This window comes from Anomaloglossus baeobatrachus, chromosome 8 (assembly GCF_048569485.1).
Source record: "Anomaloglossus baeobatrachus isolate aAnoBae1 chromosome 8, aAnoBae1.hap1, whole genome shotgun sequence".
Classification (NCBI taxonomy): domain Eukaryota; kingdom Metazoa; phylum Chordata; class Amphibia; order Anura; family Aromobatidae; genus Anomaloglossus; species Anomaloglossus baeobatrachus.
In genome coordinates, this window is record NC_134360.1 from 224,582,137 (window position 1) to 224,601,818 (window position 19,682).

At 52.4% G+C, this 19,682-nt stretch overlaps 1 protein-coding gene across 1 annotated transcript in view; it reads left to right on the forward strand.

Moving 5' to 3' along the window:
• Window positions 1-19,682, forward strand: part of USP33 (ubiquitin specific peptidase 33) — a 106,901-nt gene that overhangs the window by 31,879 nt on the left and 55,340 nt on the right. Inside the window, exons 14-18 of the mRNA XM_075320277.1 lie at window positions 73-143; window positions 6,197-6,230; window positions 6,537-6,582; window positions 14,492-14,672; window positions 14,979-15,105. Coding sequence (XP_075176392.1) covers window positions 73-143; window positions 6,197-6,230; window positions 6,537-6,582; window positions 14,492-14,672; window positions 14,979-15,105 — 459 coding nt within the window. The remainder of the gene's footprint in view (window positions 1-72; window positions 144-6,196; window positions 6,231-6,536; window positions 6,583-14,491; window positions 14,673-14,978; window positions 15,106-19,682) is intronic.

The following is a 19,682-nucleotide window of genomic DNA, read 5'->3' on the forward strand; positions in this document are numbered from 1 at the left end:
GACTCTTGTAGGAGCTTTAGTGTCTTTGTATCCGATCATATCTGATTTTGTTCTTTGATGCGCTCTCCGCAGCTGGTTTTGGGGTCCCACCGTCACACTGCAGGATTGCCTCGCAGCTTTCTTTGCCAGGGACGAACTTAAAGGTGAGTTTAGCTGATCTGTTAGCCGCTGATTTCACAATGTTTATTTCTACAAAAATCTGCAGAAATTCCAGCAATAAGGCCACTCTCTCTCTCTCTCACACACACACACACACACACACACACACACACACACACACACACACACACACACACACACACACACACACCTTTATCGTTCCGTTGGGAGACCCAGACCATGGGTGTTTAGCTTCTGCCTCCGGAGGACACACAAAGTACTACACTTAAAAGTGTAGCTCCTCCCTCTGAGTTTATACACCCCCTGGTAGCCAGTCCTAGCCAGTTTATTGCTTTGTGTTCAGGAGGTCATACATCCACACATGCATTCTCATCTGATTGTTTGACTTTTGGAAAGAGTTTGAAGAAAAGCGGGTCCATGTCTAGACTCCCGGCATGTCCCTTCTCACCCCACTGTGTCGGCGGTGTTGTTAAGGTTGATTTACAAGGCTGAAGCCTTACATGCCGCGCTCCTTCACCATCCCTTCTGGGCTCTGGTTTGAAGTGGGAGCCAGCACGGTCTCCATGCCTGGCAGGAGTCCGGTCTCCATCCACAGCCCCTTGAGGATTCTGTTGGACCGGAGCACTCATCCCCAGGGACATGGCCCTGCGTCTCAGCAGCTAAGTACCTGAGACGTTTATGTTGGGGGTCCCGGTTCTTTATTGTAAGGGGAGAGTATGCTGTATGTGATTGTTTTTAACTTTTCCGGCGGGTTCTCCAGCTTTTGCCTGAGAACCGCGCCGATGGTGCCTGCTTGTCGGCCTCGCCGCTTAAATTTAGGCCCCGGCTTCGCCGGAGGCCTAGTTTCGTTTTCCTGCCCTCGCATGTCACTCATGCAGAGGGACAGGTTCGGCTCCTCCCGGCGGCCGCTCTACACAGGGGAGGGACACTCCCCACTGCTGGGGCGTCCCTCCTTCCCGGCAGGTCTCTATAGCCCTCCAGTTCCCGCTCTTTTATAGGAACGCCCCTAGTCCCGCCCCCTCTCCTCGCTCTGGCGGCCATTTCTCAGGCAGAGTTCACTCTGCTCTGGGACATCCTGCATTCTGCATCTCTGCTGAGGTGCTGCGCTCTGGGGGACCGGGCTTCGGGATCTGGAGGGCACACAACACCGTGCTCAGCGGTCTGGTAAGCCACAGCCGGTCTCCGGTTGTGGACCTCTGTATATTCTCCCTGGGGTTCATTCTCTGCAAAGACCCCACTCCAGCAGCATGTCTCACACAAGGAGCAAGGCTCCAAAGCTTTATTCTGCATGCACTGCATGTAAGCTCCTTCTGCCTGAGCTGAGCATTTATCCACACTGTGATGGTTGCTCTAACTTGGCGGTGCCACAGCCTGGAGTCTCACCCCCAGCCTGGGTAGAGTCCTTTTCTAGGTCCATATCCCAGTCATTTGCTAAGTCCATGGGACTTTTGTCCAGGACTTTAATGAATATGCATCAGCCCCCCTCTCAGGGTGCCTCTAATACTCTTGACAGAGGACTCCTATCCTCTGACCTCCGTCCATCAGAGCTCACGAAGGATTCATCATCTGATCCCAGACCCCGCCCTTCTAAGAGAAGGCGCAGGGTTTCCTCCCCCTCCCCATCCCACGGCTCTGTCTCAAGAGCTGACTCAAGATGAGGAGGATGCCCTCACTGGGGACTCGGAGGCTATGTATCCCATCGATTTCTCTGAGGGTGACTCAGATCTTAGTGATTTGATTGCTTCTATTAATTCTGTGCTGGATCTCAATCCGACAGTATCAGAGGAGCAACTCTCTTTGGCAGAAAACATCAGTTTACCTCGCCTAAGAGAGTGAAGAGTGTGTTCTTTAACCACTCCAGTTTTCAGACCGCTGTGACCAAGCCCAGGGCCTGTCCTGACAAACGCTTTCCAAAGCGTGGTTCTGATGGCCGGTTTCCATTTCCACCTGAGGTGGTCAAGGAGTGGTCTCACTCCCCAAGGGTAGACCCTCCGGTGTCTAGGCTATCAGCCCGGACCGTTGTGTCGGTGGCTGACAGCACCTCACTTAAGGATTCCACTGACCGTCAGATTGACCTTCTGGCCAAATCTGTGTATGAAGCTGCGGGGGCCGCGTTTTCCCCGACTTTTGCAGCAGTGTGGGCTCTCAAAGCCATCTCTGCTTCTCTAGAGGAGATGCATTCCCTCACCAAGGAATCTATGCCTGAGTTGGTTACCTTAACTTCTCAGGCTTCAGCTTTTTCATCCTATGCCATGTCTGCAATGCTAGAGGCTGCTCACCGCACTGCGGTGGCTTCAGCTAATTCTCTTGTTATCCGCAGGATTTTGTGGCTTCGAGAGTGGAAGGCAGATGCTTCTTCCAAGAAGTTTCTTGCTGGGCTCCCTTTTGCTGGTTCACGGCTGTTTGGTGAACAGCTGGATGAAATCATTAAAGAAGCTACTGGCGGGAAGAGTACTTCCATGCCACAAACCAAGACCAGGAAACCCGCCCAGGGTAGGAATCAATCGAGGTTTCGTTCCTTTCGTTCCTCCAACTGGTCATCCTCTAAGCCTTCCGCCTCGTCCACTAACTCAGCCAAGGATCAGAAATCCAACTGGCGCCCAAAAGCGCGTCCGCAGAAGACCGCAGGAGATTCTGCCACTAAGGCAGCTTCCTCATCACTCTCTGCCCGCTCCAGCCACGTCCTTAGTCGGTGGCAGGCTCTCCCACTTTGGCGACGTTTGGTTAAAGCAAGTCTCCGATCAGTGGGTGAGAGACATCATATCGCACGGCTACAGGATAGAATTCTCTTCCAGCCCTCCAAACAGATTTTTTTTCTCTCTACTCCCCCCTGCTCCAAGGCCGCCGCCTTCTCGCAGGCTGTGGCAGCCTTGCAGGCAAACGGAGTGATTGTCCCAGTTCCCGCTCAGGAACGGTTCAGAGGTTTTTACTCAAATCTCTTCCTAGTTCCAAAAATGGACGGTACCTTCCGGCCCATCCTGGATCTCAAGCTACTCAACAAGCATGTCCGGGTGCAGCATTTTCGCATGGAGTCTCTGCGATCAGTCATTGCCTCTATGATCCAAGGGGAGTTCCTGGCGTCCATCGACATCAGAGATGCCTATCTACATGTGCCAATCGCAGTGTCACATCAGCGTTGGTTACGTTTTGCGATAGGAGAGGATCATTTCCAATTCGTGGCTCTCCCCTTCGGGTTAGCCACGGCCCCTCGGGTATTCACCAAGGTCATGGCGGCAGTGATTGCGGTCCTGCACCTCCAGGGGTTAGCACTGCTTCCTTATCTGGACGACCTTCTGGTCAAGGGTACATCCAGCGCAGACTGTCAGCGGAGTGTTTCGCTCACTCTCGCCACCCTAGCCCAATTCGGGTGGATTGTCAATCTTCCCAAATCCACTCTGACTCCGACCCAGAGGCTCACGTACCTAGGGATGCAGTTCGAGACTCTGCCGGCACTTGTGAAGCTGCCCTTAGTCAAACAGCAGTCCCTCCGGCTAGCGGTGCGCTCTCTCCTGAGGCCCCGCCGTTATTCCCTCAGGCGCCTGATGCAGGTGCTAGGTCAAATGGTGGCTTCCATGGAGGCGGTTCCCTTTGCCCAGTTCCAACTGCGCCCCCTGCAGCTTGACATTCTCCGCTGTTGGGACAAGCGGCCTTCCTCCTTACAGAGGTTAGTGGCTCTGTCGCCACGGACCAGGACCTCTCTTCAGTGGTGGCTTCGACCCCCTCTCCCTGTCCCAAGGGCGCTCCTTCCTGGCTCCGTCCTGGGTGATTCTCACCACGGATGCCAGCCTATCCGGCTGGGGAGCGGTACATCTCCACCACAGAGCTCAGGGCACTTGGACTCCGTCCGAATCAGCCCTCTCGATCAATGTGCTGGAAACCAGAGCTATGCTTCTACCTCTCCTAGCCTTTCACCACCTTTTGGCGGGCAAGCACATCAGAGTCCAGTCAGACAACGCGAAAGCGGTTGCCTACATAAATCACCAAGGCGGGACACGCAGCCGCCTGGCAATGTTGGAGGTTCAACGCATCCTTCAATGGACGGAGGACTCCCAAGTCCACCGTATCCACAGTCCACATCCCAGGCGTGGAAAACTGGGAAGCAGATTATCTCGGCCGTCAAACCGTGGACAGTGGCGAGTGGTCCCTGCATCCGGCAGTGTTTCAGTCAATCTGCCGCAAGTGGGGCACTCCGGAAGTGGATCTAATGGCATCCCGGCACAACAACAAGGTTCCGGTTTACGTGGCTCGCTGCCACGATCCTCAGGCATTCGCCGCGGACGCTCTGATTCAAGACTGGTCCCAGTTTCGTCTGTCCTACGTGTTTCCCCCTCTAGCTCTCTTGCCCAGAGTTCTGCGCAAGATCAGAATGGAGGGCCGTCGGGTCATCCTCATTGCTCCGGACTGGCCCAGGCGAGCTTGGTACCCAGACCTGCTCCATCTGTCCGTAGAGGTGCCGTGGCATCTTCCGGACCGTCCAGACCTTCTCTCACAAGGTCCGTTTTTCCGCCAGAATTCTGCGGCTCTCAGATTGACGGCATGGCTTTTGAGTCCTGGATCTTGACGGCTTCCGGTATCCCCCCTGAAGTCATCTCCACTATGACTCTGGCTCTGAAGTCTTCCTCGGCCAAGATCTATCACAGGACTTGGAGAATTTTCCTGTCCTGGTGTCGCTCTTCCAGCCATGCTCCTTGGCCTTTTTCCTTGCCGACCCTTATGTCCCTTCTACAGTCCGGTCTGCAGCTAGGACTATCCCTCAATTCCCTCAAGGGACAAGTCTCGGGTCTGTCAGTGTTGTTCCAGCAGCGTATCGCCCGGCTGGCTCAGGTGCGCACCTTTATGCAGGGCACGTCTCACATCATTCCGCCTTACCGGCGGCCCTCGGATCCCTGGGACCTCAATCTGGTCCTCACGGCCTTGCACAAACCCCCCTTTGAGCCTCTTAGGGAGGTTTCTTTGTCTCGTCTTTCACAGAACGTGGTCTTTCTAGTGGCCATAACTTCCCTCAGGAGAGTCTCTGATTTTGGCTGCGCTCTCTTCGGAGTCACCTTTTTTGGTTTTTCATCAAGACACGGTGGTTCTCCGTCCGACTCCGGACTTTCTCCCTAAGGTGGTTTCTCCTTTCCACCTTAACCAGGACATTTCCCTGCCTTCCTTTTGTCCGGCTCCTGTTAATCGCTTTGAAAAAGCGTTGCATACTCTGGATCTGGTGCGGGCGCTCCAGATCTATCTGTCTCGCACCGCTGTTCTTAGGCGGTGCACCTCTCTTTTTGTGCTAACCACAGGTCGGCGTAAGGGCCTCTCGGCTTCTAAGCCGACCTTAGCTCGTTGGATTAGGTCGGCCATTTCCGATGCCTACCAGTGTACTCAGGTGCCTCCCCCGCCGGGGATCAAGGCACACTCGACCAGAGCTGTCGGTGCCTCTTGGGCTTTCAGGCACCAGGCTACGGCTCAGCAAGTCTGTCAGGCTGCCACTTGGACTAGCCTGCATACCTTTTCAAAGCACTACCAAGTGCATGCTCATGCTTCGGCAGATGCGAGCTTGGGCAGACGCATCCTTCAGGCGGCTGTCGCCCATTTGTGAAGTTAGGCTCCGCCTACTTCTCAGTTTTCTGTTTATTCTCACCCATGGACTGCTTTGAGACGTCCCAATGTCTGGGTCTCCCATAGGAACGATAAAGAAAAAGAGAATTTTGTTTACTTACCGTAAATTCTTTTTCTTATAGTTCCATATTGGGAGACCCAGCACCCTCCCTGTTGCCTGTTGGCAGTTTTCTTGTTCCGTGTGTTTTCACCGGCTGTTGTTGTAGACAGAGGCTCCGGTTGTTCCGGTTCTTGCTCTGTCTTTACTTGTCTGTGGCTATTCTCCTTCAGCTTTTGCACTAAACTGGCTAGATCTGGTTATCCAGGGGGTCTATATGCTCAGAGGGAGGAGCTACACTTTTTAGTGTAGTACTTGGTGTCCTCCGGAGGCAGAAGCTATACACCCAATGTCTGGGTCTCCCAATACGGAACTATAAGAAAAAGAATTTACGGTAAGTAAACAATTCTTTTTTTTTTTTTTTTTTATTTTGTGCAGGTGACAACATGTACAGCTGTGAAAAATGCAAAAAGTGAGTATCGTCTTTTTCCTAAATTTGGAAAAATTCTTTTTTTTCAAATTTTTAATCTAATTTAACCAATAAGATGGTGTCAATAACCCCGTTTCCTGTGCCTTGTTGGGGATTTGGGCGGCAGAGAGGGATTTAATTGCTGTGCCTTAATTTTACACGTTAGAAGTGCTCATACATTTTAAGGCTTCCAGGTCCCTTTTTAATAAAGGATGTAGAAGGCCAAAATGCTTTTTTCACCATTTTATTTTATTGTTCTATGAGATTTCAAAGTTGTGGGTTTTTTCACATTTATTTTATATTTTCTAGGTTACGAAATGGCGTCAAGTTTTGCAAAGTGCAGAAATTTCCTGAGGTGCGTTCTTCAGGCCTTAAATTAACCCCCTAGCTACATCCGCCTTACATGTACGGTATGGAGCCGACTCAGGAGCACTTATATAGGCAGCAAGCAATAATGGCTTCAAGGTCTAATCACAGCAGTTTAACCTGTTGAGTGCCGCTGTCAATCATGACATTGTCACTTAGGCGGTCAGGAGTAGGGGGTGGGCTGTGGTTTTGCCTTTGATGCCCTGTCCCTCTTACCCCCTGCAATGTGAATGGTGGGTGCCATTGGGACTTCACGGCAGCTGAAGGCCTTGTTGGCACATATTGGTCTGTAGCTGGACTTCATTGGAGATTACTAATTATTAAATTACAGTTTTGTATTGTTAAAGCCATCACAGGTTCAAGTCTTTTCAAGGATCTAATAAAACTTTTTAAAATAAATTATTTTGCAAAAAAATAAACAACTTAAATTGCCCTACTTTTCCAAGAACGCAAATTGCAAAATCTAAAATATATATAAAATTATTTTATATTCTGAAATTTGTTGGTTAATTCAAAAAAACAAACAATATTTCATCACTGTCCAAAACGATGAGATTTTAAAACGTTTATTTTAAACTGTAGTTGGCCGAAAACAATTGTAATGGCAGAATTGCTATGCTGGGTTTTTTTGTTTTTGGTTTTGTTTTTTTTTTTCTCACAACACCTCCAAAATTAAGAGACTGAAACGTTTCTTTATCGTTCCTTATGGGAGACCCAAACCATGGGTGTATAGCTTCTGCCTCCGGAGGACACACAAAGTACTACACTCAAACGTGTAGCTCCTCCCTCCGGGCTATATACACTCCCTGGATGACAATCTACCCAGTTCAATGCTTTGTGTTTTCAGGAGGTACACACACTTGCATTCTCTGATATTTTTTCATTTTTTTTTGATTTTCAAGATTTGGAAGAAAAGCGGGTCCAGTCTGGACTCCTGGCATGTCCCTTCTCACCCCACTCTGTCGGCGGTGCTGTTAAGGTTGACTTTACAAGGCTGGAGCCTTCACATGCCGTGCTCCTTCACATCCTCTGAGAGGCTCTGGTTTGAAGTGGGAGCCGTCACGGTCCTCTCTGCTTGCAGGAGACCGGTCTCCATCCGCAGCCCTGTCTGGTTCCTGCTGGAAGGAGCGTTCACCCCCCCTCAGGGACTGGCCCTGCGTCTCAAAAGCTAAGTATTGAGACGTTTTTTCAGGGGTCCCGTGTACTTTTATTAGGGGGACAGTATGTGTTTTATCGTTACTGTAAATTCCGGCCGGTTCTGGGGGTTTCCCCTGAGAACCGCGCCGAGGGTGCCTGCTCGTCGGCCGCATTTTAAAATCTAGGCCCCGGCTTCAGTTTGGGCCTAGTTTCGGTTTCGGCTTCTTTGCATGTCATGCATACAGGAGGCATAGCGTGGCGCCGCCCACTGCTCGGCCAGCAGAGGGGAGGGCACTCCTCTCTGGGGAGATGTTCCCTCCCCTGTATCTCTCCCTGCATCTCTCACTGGCCCTCCGTTTTCCCGCTCTTGGCCTAATACCCGCCCCCCTCCTCCTTCCAGCGCCATTTTCTCAGCGTTCTTACACTGGACGGCGCTGGATGCTGAAGCTGCTGCTGTTTAGGAGGGCTGACGCTTCACTTGGGCTTTGAGCTGTGGAATCCGGAGGGCACACAGAGAGCGGTCTGGTAAGCCACAACCTCTGGTTGTGGGCTTTTTATTACACTCTCAGACATTCTACAGGAGTGTTTTCTTGCTGCAGAGCTTCCACCTCAGCAGCATGTCTGTCACCCGGAGCAAGGCTGCAAACATGTACGCTATATGCACTGCATGTAAGCTCATTGTGCCAGAGCCAAGCACATACCCACATTGTGATGCCTGTGCTAATATGGTTGTGTCTCAGCCTGGAGCCTCCTCAGGGGTCCCTCCGGCTGCTCCGGCCCCGGTGGCTGAACCCCCGGCTTGGGTAGCATCCTTTTCACAAGCTATTTCCCAGTCTTTTGCCGACTCCATGGGGCAGCTGTCCCGGACACTGCTGAGCATGCATCAGCCCCCTTCTCAGGGTGCTTCTGCTGCTCCTAGCTCTGCAGAGCTCTCAGAGCATGTCCTAGGACCCCGTCCCCCTAAACGGAGACGCAGGGACCCTTCTCCTTCCTCTTCCCACGGCTCTGATTCATGTGCCGAGGTACAGGGCGAGGAGGATTCGTTTACTGTGGGCTCAGACGCTACCTCTATGTACCCCATTGACTTGTCTGAGGGTGATGCGGATGTTAGAGACTTGATTGCGTCCATTAACTCCGTACTGAACCTCAACCCACCAGAGTCTGAGGAACAAGCCTCTCTGGTAGAGATGCACCAGTTTTAGTGATGAGCGAGTATGCTTGTTACTACTCGGTACTCGCACGAGTATCAATGTACTCGGGCTACTCGGCGGGGACCGAGTAATCTCGCGATACTCGTGCTGTACTCAGGGTCTTCATGTTGGCGCTCTTTTTACAGCCATCCCTTATGCAGGGATTGGCTGGCAGACCACTGCAATGCCACAGCCCTGTTGTGGAATTGCAGTGATTGGCCAGCCCGCACAGCGTGACCGTGCCTTTAGCCCGACACTTCCCCGCTCGGCTACGGCCCCTCCCGCACTCCACTCCGCGTGTATATATATATATGCACGCTTACAACACACACGCACGTTTTTTTTTTAATTTACAGTTTTATGGTTTCTACATGCTGCCGGGGGTCATTTCAGAATAATACTCGGGTCTCCCATAGGATAACATTGGGCTCGGTGCTCGGGCCGAGTACACGAGTATTTTGAGATGCTCGGCCCGAGCCTCGAGCTCCCGAGCATTTTAGTACTCGCTCATCACTAACCAGTTTACCTCACCTAAGAAAGCTAGGAGTATGTTTTTTAACCACTCCAGCTTTCAGACCACTATTACCAAGCCCAGGGCCTGTCCTGACAAACGTTTTCCGAAGCGTAGTTCAGATGACCGTTTTCCTTTTCCACCAGAGGTGGTTAAGGAATGGGCCCAGTCCCCAAAGGTAGACCCTCCGGTGTCCAGAATCTCAGCCCGCACAGTCGTAGCTGTGGCTGATGGCACTTCTCTTAAGGATCCCACTGACCGCCAGGTTGACCTTTTGGCCAAGTCTGTATATGAGGCGGCAGGAGCCTCGTTCTCCCCGTCTTTTGCGGCAGTGTGGGCTCTTAAGGCAGTCTCTGCCTCTCTGGAGGAGATACATTCCCTTACCAGGGACTCTATTCCTGAGATGGATGCCTTAACTTCTCAAGCTTCGGCTTTTGCATCCTACGCCATGTCTGCCATCCTGGAGGCTTCTCACCGCACGGCGGTGGCCTCCGCTAACTCCCTCGCGATCCGCAGGATCTTGTGGCTTCGAGAGTGGAAAGCAGACGCTTCCTCTAAGAAGTACCTTGCGGGTCTTCCTTTTGCTGGGTCCCGGCTGTTTGGGGAACAGCTGGATGACATAATTAAGGAAGCTACTGGCGGGAAGAGTACTTCCTTGCCACAAACTAAAGCCAGGAAACCTGTCCAGGGCAGGATCCAATCGAGGTTTCGTTCCTTTCGTTCCTCTAACTGGTCATCCTCTAAGCCCTCGACCTCGTCCACTACCGCAGCCAAGGATCGTAAATCAAACTGGCGCGCAAAGCCGCGTCCTCAAAAGACCGGAGGAGCGGCTGCCACTAAGGCAGCCTCCTCTTGACTATCTGGCTGCGCCAGCAACGTCCTTGGTCGGTGGCAGGCTCTCCCACTTTGGAGACGTGTGGTTTCAACACGTCGCCGATCAGTGGGTGCGGGATATCATCTCCCACGGCTACAGGATAGAATTTTCTTCCAGCCCGCCAAACAGATTTTTTTCTGTCCACACCCCCCTGCTCCAAAGCCGCCGCCTTCTCTCAGGCCGTGGCATCCCTGCAGGCCAACGGGGTAATTGTTCCGGTTCCCGCCCGGGAACGGTTCAGCGGTTTCTACTCAAACCTCTTTCTAGTCCCCAAGAAGGACGGTTCCTTCCGGCCCATCCTGGATCTCAAGCTTCTCAACAAGCATTTTCAGGTGCGGCACTTTCGCATGGAATCTCTGAGATCGGTCATTGCCTCAATGACCCAAGGAGATTTTCTGGCATCCATCGACATCAGAGATGCCTATCTGCATGTGCCTATTGCGGTCTCACACCAGCGTTGGCTACGCTTTGCATTCGGAGAGGAACATTTCCAATTCGTGGCTCTCCCCTTTGGCTTAGCCACGGCCCCTCGGGTGTTCACCAAGGTCATGGCAGCAGTGGTTGCGGTCCTGCACCTCCAGGGGTTGGCAGTGATTCCTTACCTGGACGACCTTCTAGTCAAGGCCTCATCCAGTGTAGACTGCCAGCGGAGTGTCTCTCTCTCTCTCGCCACGCTAGTTCAGTTCGGGTGGCTTGTCAACCTGCCCAAGTCCACTCTGACCCCGACCCAGGTACTTATGTACCTAGGGATGCAATTCGAGACTCTGCCGGCACTTGTCAAGTTGCCCTTAGTCAAACAGCAGTCCCTTCGTCTGGCGGTGCGCTCTCTGCTGAGGCACCGCCGTCATTCCATCAGACACCTCATGCAGGTGCTGGGTCAGATGGTGGCGTCAATGGAAGCGGTTCCCTTTGCCCAGTTCCATCTGCGTCCCCTGCAGCTGGACATTCTCCGCTGTTGGGACAAGCGGATCTCTTCCTTGCACAGGCTGGTGGCTCTGTCATCACAGGCCAGGAGCTCCCTTCAGTGGTGGCTTCGGCCCCTCTCTCTGTCACAGGGACGCTCCTTCCTGACTCCGTCCTGGGTGATCCTCACCACAGATGCCAGCCTCTCCGGTTGGGGAGCAGTATTTCTCCATCACCGAGCACAGGGCACTTGGACTCCGTCCGAATCAGCCCTCTCGATCAATGTGCTGGAGATCAGAGCTGTTTTTCTAGCTCTCCTAGCCTTTCACCACCTGTTGGCGGGCAGGCACATTCGGGTTCAGTCGGACAACGCGACAGCGGTTGCCTACATCAATCACCAGGGCGGGACTCACAGCCGTCTGGCGATGTTGGAGGTTCAACGAATCCTCCAGTGGACGGAGGACTCAAAGTCCACCATATCTGCAGTCCACATCCCAGGCGTGGAAAACTGGGAGGCCGATTATCTCAGCCGTCAAACCGTGGACAGCGGCGAGTGGGCCCTGCATCCGTCAGTGTTCAGATCAATCTGCCGCAAGTGGGGCACTCCGGAAGTGGATCTAATGGCATCCCGGCACAACAACAAGGTTCCGGTTTACGTGGCTCGCTCCCACGATCCTCAAGCCTTCGCAGCAGACGCACTGGTTCAAGATTGGTCTCAGTTCCGTCTGGCCTATGTGTTTCCCCCTCTAGCGCTCTTGCCCAGGGTTCTGCGCAAGATCAGAATGGAGGGCCGTCGAGTCATACTCATTGCTCCGGACTGGCCCAGGCGAGCTTGGTACCCAGACCTGCTCCGTCTGTCCGTAGAGGTGCCGTGGCATCTCCCGGACCGCCCAGACCTTCTCTCTCAAGGTCCGTTCTTCCGCCAGAATTCTGCGGCTCTCAGATTGACGGCGTGGCTCTTGAGTCCTGGATCCTGACGGCTTCAGGCATTCCCTCTGAGGTCATCTCCACCATGACTCAGGCTCGGAAGTCTTCCTCGGCCAAGATTTACCACAGGACTTGGAGGATTTTCCTGTCCTGGTGTCGCTCTTCCGACCACGCTCCTTGGCCGTTCTCCTTGCCGACCATCCTGTCTTTTCTACAGTCCGGTCTACAGCTAGGTCTGTCCCTCAATTCCCTCAAGGGACAGGTGTCGGCTTTGTCGGTATTGTTCCAGCGGCGTATCGCCCGACTGGCTCAGGTGCGCACCTTCATGCAGGGCGCATCTCACATTATTCCTCCTTACCGGCGGCCCTTGGATCCCTGGGACCTTAATCTGGTCCTCACGGCCTTACAGAAACCCCCCTTTGAGCCTCTCAGGGAGGTTCCTTTGTTTAGACTTTCACAGAAAGTTGTTTTTCTAGTAGCCATAACTTCTCTCAGGAGAGTTTCTGATTTGGCTGCGCTCTCTTCGGAATCTCCCTTTTTGGTGTTTCACCAAGACAAGGTGGTTCTTCGTCCGACTCCGGACTTTCTCCCTAAGGTGGTGTCTCCTTTCCACCTTAACCAGGACATTTCATTGCCTTCTCTATGTCCGGCCCCTGTGCATCGTTTTGAGCCGGCGTTGCACTCCTTAGATTTGGTGCGGGCGCTCCGAATCTATGTGTCACGCACCGCCGTTTTTAGGCGGTGCACATCACTTTTTGTGCTAACCACTGGTCAGCGCAAGGGTCTCGCTGCTTCTAAACCGACTCTAGCTCGTTGGATCAGGTCGGCTATCACCGATGCCTACCAGTGTTCTCGGGTGCCTCCTCCGCCAGGGATTAAGGCGCACTCGACCAGAGCTGTCGGTGCCTCCTGGGCTTTCAGGCACCAGGCTACGGCTCAGCAGGTTTGTCAGGCTGCCACGTGGTCCAGTCTGCACACTTTTTCGAAGCACTACCAAGTGCATGCTCATGCTTCGGCAGATGCGAGCTTGGGCAGACGCATTCTTCAGGCGGCTGTCGCCCATTTGTGAAGTTAGGTTTTGCCTACTTCTCAGTTTGGTTTATTTCCCACCCATGGACTGCTTTGGAACGTCCCATGGGTTGGGTCTCCCATAAGGAACGATGAAGAAAAAGAGAATTTTGTTTACTTACGTAAATTCTTTTTCTTATAGTTCCGACATGGGAGACCCAGCACCCTCCCTGTTGCCTGTTGGCAGTTTTTTGTTCCGTGTGTTTCACCGGCTGTTGTTAGTAGACAGAGTTCTGGTCTTGCCGAGTTTTACTCTATCTCTACTTATGGGTGGATGTCCTCCTTCAGCTTTTGCATTGAACTGGGTAGATTGTCATCCAGGGAGTGTATATAGCCCGGAGGGAGGAGCTACACGTTTGAGTGTAGTACTTTGTGTGTCCTCCGGAGGCAGAAGCTATACACCCATGGTTTGGGTCTCCCATGTCGGAACTATAAGAAAAAGAATTTACGGTAAGTAAACAAAATTCTCTTTTTTTATGTAAAGCCCCAAAATTGTACCTATTTAAAAACTAAAGACCGTACCACAGTAGAGAAGGCCTGATAGCTTTGTATCAACTGAAAAATAAGTATTATGGAAACTGAAGCCACATTCTTATCTTAAGTAGAAAAAAATATACTAAATATATATAAATTTGATAGATAGATATATATATCATTATAGATAGACAGAGAGAGAGTTGTAGAGAGAGAGTTGTAGAGAGAGAGTTGTAGAGAGAGAGTTGTAGAGAGAGAGTTGTAGAGAGAGAGTTGTAGAGAGAGAGTTGTAGAGAGAGAGTTGTAGAGAGAGAGTTGTAGAGAGAGAGTTGTAGAGAGAGAGTTGTAGAGAGAGAGTTGTAGAGAGAGAGTTGTAGAGAGAGAGTTGTAGAGAGAGAGTTGTAGAGAGAGAGTTGTAGAGAGAGAGTTGTAGAGAGAGAGTTGTAGAGAGAGAGTTGTAGAGAGAGAGTTGTAGAGAGAGAGTTGTAGAGAGAGAGTTGTAGAGAGAGACGCGTAGATATTATAGAGAGCCCTCATACAGCTGGGGGTGCAGAAACGTAAAACTGATGGCTCTTGGAAGAAGAGGGAAAAATTGAAAGCTGTAAGATTTGTCTGCGTCTCGGGGGTTCACTCTGCTCTTCCTTCACTCGAGCATCATCCAGGCGTGATCCTCGAAGGTTTTGCTGGCGGTTACCTATGACTTCCACAATGCGCCAGGGTTAGCAGGACCTCGTCCCCTGAATGTCCAGGCGCATCGTTATGATCCTGGTCGGTTTGGTTCTTGACGTGCCGGTTATAAATTTGTCTGTTGCAGATCCTGAGCATCCACCTGAAGAGGTTCAGACATGAGCTCATGTTCTCCACCAAAATCGGGACCCACGTGTCGTTCCCACTGGAGGGTCTGGACCTGCAGCCGTTCCTTGCAAAGGACAGTCCCAGTCAGATTGTCACCTATGACCTTTTGTCTGTCATCTGCCACCATGGCACGGCCAGCAGTGAGTATCTGTCTCCTCTGCAGCAGGGACCACGCCGCTGACCAGTGTGTATAACCCTGCAAGTAGGCGGCCATCTGATCAATTCTCAGTGCCCCTTTTCTGTGGGGGGAGTGGGGAAATATTATACACCTGGGGCAACATGACTGATACAGGATTTAATGATTTCCAGACGTATATAATCAATACTATTAGCAAGTGTTTCTCATTTTCCGTGATGCATTGTAAACGTGTACCGATGCTGCAGAGATGTGTTCGTAATACTGACTTTTTTTTTTTTTTTTTGTTTTGTTTTTTTTTTTCTCGCAGGCGGACACTACATCGCTTATTGTCGCAACAACCTAAACAATCTCTGGTACGAATTTGACGACCAAAGCGTCACCGAAGTGTCCGAGGCCACCGTGCAGAATGCGGAGGCATACGTTCTCTTTTACAGGTAACCGCCGCTCCCTTCTTGTGACTTGTCTGGATTGTCAGATTCTTCTTGCACTCGCTATGAACCCTCTGCCGGTTATCTGGAGACCGCAGTGATTACAGGTGTTTATATAGAGCCATCTATAAGGGTATGTGCCCACGATCAGGACTTGCTGCATTCAGAACGCAGCTGGTCCTGACCTGCGGGGCCGCGCATCTCCTCCGCAGGAGAATGCAGATGCTTGTACCCATGATCAGGGTTCGGTGCGCTGCGGTCTCCGCACTGTGTTGTCCTTACGGAGGACGCAGGCAATTCCATAGCAAACAATTGACATGCTGCGGCTTGGAAACACGCACTGCAGGTCAGTTATTGCTGCGGAAAAAGCAAGCACAGTGGGCACGAGATTCCTAGAAATCCCATCCACTATGCTTGTACTGTACAACACAGGGTTTTGGACGCAGCTGAAGCATGCTGTGTCCAAAACGCTGCAAGTACTGATCGTGGGCACGCACCCTAAGGGTTGGCCACACACACTTCTGTGTGATTGTTGGCAGGAAAATTGCCAGTCTGAAATTATCACCTCCTATGGGGGCATGGAGGATGATTAGGAAATGGATGAGACCAGACAAGCGGCGAGGATGAGGACTTCTCCACATTGTAGTATTGCTGTTTGCACGAAATACAACAGGAGCGGTTGCCATGAACGTCCTCATTGTGCTGGAGGACTATTTTGCGTTGTATTTAAAATGTTTGTTAGTAAAGAATTATTTTATATATATTTTTCTTTGTCGCTCCATTGGGAGACCCAGACAATTGGGTGTATAGCTACTGCCTCCGGAGGACACACAAAGTATTACACTTAAAAGTGTAAAGCCCCTCCCCTCTGCTATACACCCTCCCGTGCATCACGGGCTCCTCAGTTTTTATGCTTTGTGCGAAGGAGGCACACATCCACGCATAGCTCCACAACTTAGTCAGCAGCAGCTGCTGACTATTTCGGATGGAAGAAAAGAGGGCCCATATAGGGCCCCCAGCATGCTCCCTTCTCACCCCACTCTGGTCGGCTGTGCTGTTAAGGTTGAGGTACCCATTGCGGGTACATAGGCAGGAGCCAACATGCTGTTTTCCTTCCCCATCCCTGCTAGGGCTCTGGGTGAAGTGGGATCCATGATCGGTCTCCAGACACTGGGACCGTGCTCCCTCCGCAGCCCCTGGGAAATCTGCTGGACAGGAGCTGGGTATCGTCAGGGACATGGCCCTGCTACTGTGAGGTACTCTGTGTCCCCTTGGGGACGGCGCATGGAGCGCTTGTGTCATACACGCTGCAGCACTGCTGGGCGTGTTAGTGCGCCGGGACTACCGCGCTGGCCGAGCTTGTTGCCGGCCGCGCTTATAACTATAGTCCCCGGCTCTGCGGCCTAGTACCGCATATTCCAAGGGCTCTGTGTCCCCGTTGGGACGGCGCATAAAGCACCTTGGGCCCAGACGCTGCAGCGCCTGCGGCGTGCGTATGGGTCCGGGACTACCGCGCCAACCGTGCACTGCCGGCCGGCCGCGATTTTAACTTTAGTCCCCGGCTTTTGCGGCCTAGTATGGGATTCTCCCGCCCCCAGACCTGCCAGTCAGGGAAAAGGGCGGGACGGTCGGTATGACGCCGACTGTGAGGGCTGTAGTACATTGAGCTGTCCTCCGCCCCCCTCACTACCCACGCTGGGGCACCAGATTCCCGCACTTTTTTGTGACTACGCCCACGCCTCCCTCCTCCTCAGAGAACGCCGTCAGCCATGTTTTTCAGCAACTTCTGGCTGCAGCTGAGGGAGACCCGGGGCAGAGAATCTGGTGGCTACAAGCCACATCCGCAGCCCCTGCCGGACAGGAGACAGAGTATCGTCAGGGACATGGCCCTGCATCTACAGGTACTCTGTGTCCCCGTTGGGATGGTGCATGAAGCACCTTGGCCTCAGACGCAGCTGCGACTGCGATGTGCATTTTTTGTCCGGGACTACCGCGCCGACCATGCCTGTTTGCCGGCCGCGGTTTTAACTTTAGTTCCCGGCTTTTGCGGCCTACTGTGTTAAACTCCCGCCCCTGAGCCTGCCAGTCAGGGAGAAGGGCGGGATGGTCGGTATGTTGCCGACAGTGAGGGCTGGAGCACACCTCGCTGTCCTCCGCCCCCCCCCCCCCCATCACTGATCACTATAGACCACCGGATTACCGCAGACAGAGCCCTGCATCATAACGTACTCTGTGTCCCCTGAGGGACAGTGCATGCATGTTTTACAAACGCCGCAGCGGTTGCTGACTGTTTGTGAGACTCGGACTACCGCACAGACCGCGCCATGTCTGCCGGCCGCGTTTTTAAATCCCGGCTCTTACGGCCTAGTGCCATATACTCCCGTTCTGGGGCCTGCCAGTCAGGGGTAACGACGGGACGGCCGACTGAACGTCGGCAGGGAGGGCTGGAGCATACGTTGGTATCCTCCTTCCCTCTCACTGAGCACTGGGGGGCACCAGTTTTTCAAAGGTGTTGTCCCCCCCTTGGTGCCGCAGTGTATAATATATATATATATATATATATATATATATATATTATATTATATTATATTATATTATATTATATTATATTATATTATATTATATTATATTATATTATATTATATTATATTATATTATATTATATTATATTATATTATATTATATTATATTACGGAGCTGGGGGCACTGGTTGAACTCCGCCGGCGTTACCTGTCCAGGCGGCAGGAACAGAGTTGCAGGTTTTGCTGAGAAACTCTGAGTCATTTTCACTATCCATGTCTCAGGCTATGGACGAATGGTCGGCTAAGAGACTAGGAGTTTGCAGTCCAGACCGGTCCCTTACACGGGCCCCGGGCACTGCGGGATCGCCCCAGGCCTCTATCGGTCTGCGACGAAGCGTGTTCCTGTGGTGGCCTCTAGTTATGACGTGGGGTACTCCAGCACGAACCGCAGTCCCAGTCCGGCTAAGCAGCCTTGCTTGGAATCTTCCCCGACTTCTTCAAGGGTCTCAGCTTGAGGACCCTCTAGAGGATGGGGGCGGAGGTCGCAGCCCAGGACTCTGTCCGGACGTGGCTCTAAAGGCTTCACAGATTTGTACAGAAGCACACCTTCCCGGACAAGCGTTTTTACTGAACGCCTTGTAACACACGTTGTCCCTTCCCCTCTGACGTTGTTAAGGTTTGGGCTCAGTGTCATAAGGTGCCCTCCAGTCTCTTGACTGGCGGCTAGATCAGTAGTAGCAGTGGCTGACTGGTCCACGCTCAAGAATGCCACGGACCGACAGATAGAACTCCTAATGAGATCCATCTATGAACCCATAGGCGCGTCCGTTGCCCCAGCCTTTGCAGGGGCGGGCACTCCAGGCTATCTCAGCTGCTCTGTCTCAGATTAATGCGGTCTGCTCCGCATTTAGCGTCTTGACGTCTCAGGCGGTGGTATTTTCAGCCTCCGCCGTGCACAGAGAACCTTTTCTGTATGGCGGTCCAGGTCAGGGGAGTGGTCCCCACGTGTCCAAGACCGATGTAGGAGACATTCTGTCTTACGGTCACAGGATAGAGCTCAGTTCTCGTCCTCCGACTCGTTGCTTCAGAGCATCTCCGTCCCCCGAGCGAGCCGATGCATTTCCAGGCGGTGAACACCAGATAGGACGGATCACTCCACCCCGTTCTGGACTTCACACTGCTCAACGGACAGAGAACCTAACGGTTCCGGATGGAATCTCTCCGCTTTGCCATCGCCTTTGATGGCCCAAGGAGGCTTCCTAGCATCAATCGACATCAGGGATGCTTATCCCCACGTGCCGATTGTACCAGGATTTCAGCGCTTCCTGCGCTTCGCCATAGGGGACGAACAACTTCAGTTCGTGGCACTAACTCTTGGCCTGGCGACAGCCCCACGGGCCTTCACCAAGGTCATGACAACGGTGGTAGCGGTCCTACACTCTCAGGGACACTCGGTGATCCTTTACTTAGACTATCTGCTGGTCAAGGCTCCCTCTCGGGTGGCATGCCAACACAGCCCGAACATTGCTCTAGAGACTCTCCAGAGATTCGGGTGGATCATCAATTTCCCAAAGTCAAGATTGACACCGGCCCAATCACTGACATATCTCAGCATGGAGTTTCATACTCTCTCAGCGATAGTGCAGCTTCCGCTGGACATACAGCGTTCACTACAGACAAGGGTGCAATCGCTCCTTCGAGCCCAGTCACACCCTTTGAGGCGCCTCATACACTTCCTAGAGAAGTTAGTGGCAGCTATGGAGGCAGCTCAGTTTGCGCAGATTCATCTGCGCCCACTTCAAGGGGACTTTCCCCGCAAATGGGACAGCAAATCGACGTCCCTCGACAGGAACGTTGCTCCTTCTCGGGCAGCCAAGGCATCCCTTCAGTGGTGGCTTCTTCTTATCGAAGGAAAAATCCTTCCTGCCCCCATCCTGGGCTGTGGTCACGGCTGACACGAGTCTGTCAGGGAGTCTTCCCCCGCCACAGGACTCAGGGTACATGGACTCAACAGAGTCCTCCCTCCAGATCAATGTTCCGGAGGTGAGGGCAGTGTATCTA